The 3,611-nt window shown below is 38.8% G+C and overlaps 1 protein-coding gene across 1 annotated transcript; it reads left to right on the forward strand.

Moving 5' to 3' along the window:
* The first annotated feature begins 411 nt into the window (after positions 1-411).
* Positions 412-3,160, forward strand: LOC114543741 (zinc finger FYVE domain-containing protein 26-like). Its single transcript, XM_028562601.1, has 4 exons — positions 412-566; positions 1,917-2,424; positions 2,871-2,939; positions 3,141-3,160. Exons 2-4 carry the CDS (start codon positions 1,983-1,985, stop codon positions 3,158-3,160), a joined length of 531 nt encoding a protein of 176 aa, XP_028418402.1. The 5' UTR covers positions 412-566; positions 1,917-1,982.
* The last annotated feature ends 451 nt before the right edge of the window (positions 3,161-3,611 follow it).

Below are 3,611 nucleotides of genomic sequence, written 5' to 3' on the forward strand. Positions count from 1 at the left end.
TTCACGCATACTTGCGCCAACACATGTTAGGTGTTTGAAAATATTTCCTATTCTTTTAATTAGTCAATAATATCTTGCGTCAATCATACGCGCAACAGGCGTTCAGACTAATTCGTTAAAACCGTTCATAAACATAAATCGTTCAAACGGCTTCAGATTGAACGTTTATTTATCCGTTCGTATTCTCGACTTTAAACGTTCACATTTTTAGCTGAATTCGTCAAAACGTTTTTTGGGTTCGTTGAAAGGTTATTACAGATCGTTCACTACCCGTTCGTTATCCGTTCGTTTTGCCGTTTCAACGAAATATCGTTAACGTACGTTTTCCCGTGGAAGGTCACAAATTATATTCATTTTTACTTTCTAATTATGTTTTCAAGATTAAACATTGCCAACCCAGTTATGAATCCGACAGAGTAAACGTTCATCATGAATCGTGGAAAGATGTCGTTGATCAGAGTGTTCGTAATCCTGAGATCGTCTTACAAGCCTTGCAAGATCGCGAGAGATTTGATTTGGTTCAAGAATGGATCGATGTTTATGGTTATCCATCCAACTTACGGGAGGTCAGCAATCTTTCCCAGGCATCATCATCTTGTTGTATTTGAAAGATTAAAGTCGAGTCCCTAGAACTCGCACAGAAAGCTATGACACAACCGATTCGAGAAAACCATACACAAAACATATCCGCCTCAGGCGCTATTCGCCAATAAACAATACACGCAGACATGCTTTTCTTCAAAAATGTAAAGAGGAATCGCGTTTTATTTTGCTTACATTAAGAAAAGAACAACAAAAGTCTATACAAATTGATTGCAACTCTGTAAAAATATTCCATAAATATTTGTTTCTCACAGGTTTCATTCCTTCATTCAATAATTCATCATGCATTCATTCCCTCACACATTCTTTTCCTCGTGTTACGCAAGGCTTTATTGTGTTTGGATATATGCATGTAAAAATAGCATGACAGGGATTAGTGATTAAGTTTTGCCACAAGATGCCTGAGTAAATATAATTTCGGCCCATTCGCAATCATTAATCACATTTCCTTTCATGCATGACATTTCGTGGGACTGAATAAAGTAGTAAGGTGAAAATATCAATCATCCTGTCAGAACGTGCGGATCTGGATCAACAGTCGCATGTCGTTGTCGCAACTAGTTGTTATCTGTCTTTTATTTATTTCTACGCGAGGTAGGAGATCTTTACAATGGATTAACTATAATGTTCATTAATGTTCAGTTTCTTTTCTGGATTCTCTGCTCTTCACTTGATCTTCTGATCTTCGTCGTTTTGCGTTCTTGTCTTCGGTCGTTGGTCCTGTAAGATTGAGCTTCCTAACGTTTCATATGCTTTTTACTAAGCTAGTCCACTCTATTGGTCCACTTCGTTTCGGGGTTCAGTCTGACGTTCTTGTGTCCACTCTGCTAGTCCACTGAAGGTTGGGGTGTTGTGCACGCCCTTTTATAGTAACGGTTTAGGGACATCTGCACACGTCATCAACCAGAGTGGGCTGATCCTGATCCAACCAATCAGCGTTGTTAGTTAGAAATGTGGGTTGGCGTTAGAAGCTCGTTCCAGCTCTCATATATTGTTTGTATAAGGCGTTGTCGCACTAGTCGAGTTGGTCTTTAGCTCTATCGATCAATACTTAAAAGGGTGACAGGATGATTGATATTTTCACCTTACTACTTTATTCAATCCCACGAAATGTCATGCATGAAAGGAAATGTGATTAATGATTGCGAATGGGCCGAAATTATATTTATTCAGGCATCTTGTGGCAAAACTTAATCACTAATCCCTGTCATGCTATTAATATTCGTATCTTTAAAGCTATTTTTACATGCATATATCCAAACACAATAAAGCCTTGCGTAACACTCGTAATATTCATTCATTTTGCCTTTTAGAAAATACACGAAGATTACCTGAAATTCTTGCTGACAAAAACTCCGATTGACGTCACAGAAGTTTACATGTATCTGGAGAAAATACAAGATCCTGAAAAGACTTTGGAAATTTGTGAACGGTTGTTGGCGAAACAATTACCAACTCCTAACACAGTATTTATTACCCACTTTATGATTACAGACCTCGGCGCTTTGGTAAATCCTGATAGAAAACGCGAGCTACTTCGGCAGCAACTTGGCGCCAAAGCTGCTCTGTGTATTCCCGAGTGCAACCGAACACCGTACGAGACGCTTACGTCTCAACCGTTGTTGTTGTTGGAGCAGCTTTTGATAGATATGAAAGTGGAATGGGCAGGAAAAGTGTTCGAAGATTTGCAGGCAGAATTGAAGACAAACGGGAATTACGACGAGCTTTTTAAAGAAGAGATCTCTGTGGAAGCTTTTGATAAACTCTTAGTTGTTTACGCCACAAAAGCGCTGAAATTTAATGTGGTGACTTACGAGCAAGGTGGGCGATGCATCCATAGCTTTTGTATTTTTGACTCTGTTTGCATGACTTAGTGGGCTTAATTTGCATGTTGCTTAGGCTATTTTCAAAGGAATCTAAACATTCAGTTGACTATGGTAACTGCATGGACATATTTTATACCGACACAATTCGTTTTATCAAACCTTAGGAATAAACAAGAATTAAAACCAAGTCCGTCTTCATGCAGTTCACGGCTGTAACACGTCATATGGACAACCAAATTTCTGAAACAATAATTTATTATCATGCGATCAAAATACTTAATATTGTATCCTTATTGTTGCTTTAACATTTAATTCTCTTCTTCATGACTGGCCACCAAGAATTCTCATTTCTTCCGTTTTGCTTTTATTCTGTCACGCGAATTCGCATTTCTCACGTTTTGCTTTCATTGCTTTTATTAATTTTATTCTTATTTTTCACAGAGGACATGGACACGCGCCATATAAAAACGTCCACTCCTATCAAAGGTCATCGGAGAAATGCTAGCATTGGTAAGATATTAAATACAGACAATATTTGAAATGTATATGTGAGGTTGCTACTCTGAGTCACCAACCTGGTAAGCTGAAAAATTAGCTTGACCACTGTGGCAATCGAACCCGCGACCTTTGTTTTGCTAGTCCTCCAACTGAGCTACTAGTAGCAACATCACAATATTCATTTCATAGATACACTATTACTATAACTTTCAGACAATATTTTGTCAGATTAATGTCAGCAGGACTCCAGATTAAGCTAAATATTATTATCATAACTTTTGTTTTCTTTGCCTGAAATAAGTAAACCGCCGCCTACATGTAACAATATCCTGAGCGCTCATTTGTCAGCGGTATAGTCTCAAATGCAATATATAATGATGTAGCTAATGTGTTCTTAATCAATCAAATTACAGTCCACTATAATTCGTTAGCAGGGCCACGCGGTCGTTGCGAAGTGAAAAGCAGCATCCTGGAACTTTTAAGATCCCCGAGAAAATTCCTGCCGAGGAGGACTGGGAACCAGATTATAAGCATAGTGTGTGTTAGTGTGTGTATGATCAATCTCGAAACCAGAGCCCGCGATCCATCGGGGGAAGGAGTCGGGGGCTCTGGGATAATCCATGTCCAGACATACAGAAAACTGTATGTCGACCAAACTGCGCATGTCTGCGCAATACTAACGCA

Source organism: Dendronephthya gigantea, unplaced genomic scaffold (assembly GCF_004324835.1).
Source record: "Dendronephthya gigantea isolate DGI-Jeju-01 unplaced genomic scaffold, DenGig_1.0 000537F, whole genome shotgun sequence".
NCBI lineage: Eukaryota > Metazoa > Cnidaria > Anthozoa > Malacalcyonacea > Nephtheidae > Dendronephthya > Dendronephthya gigantea.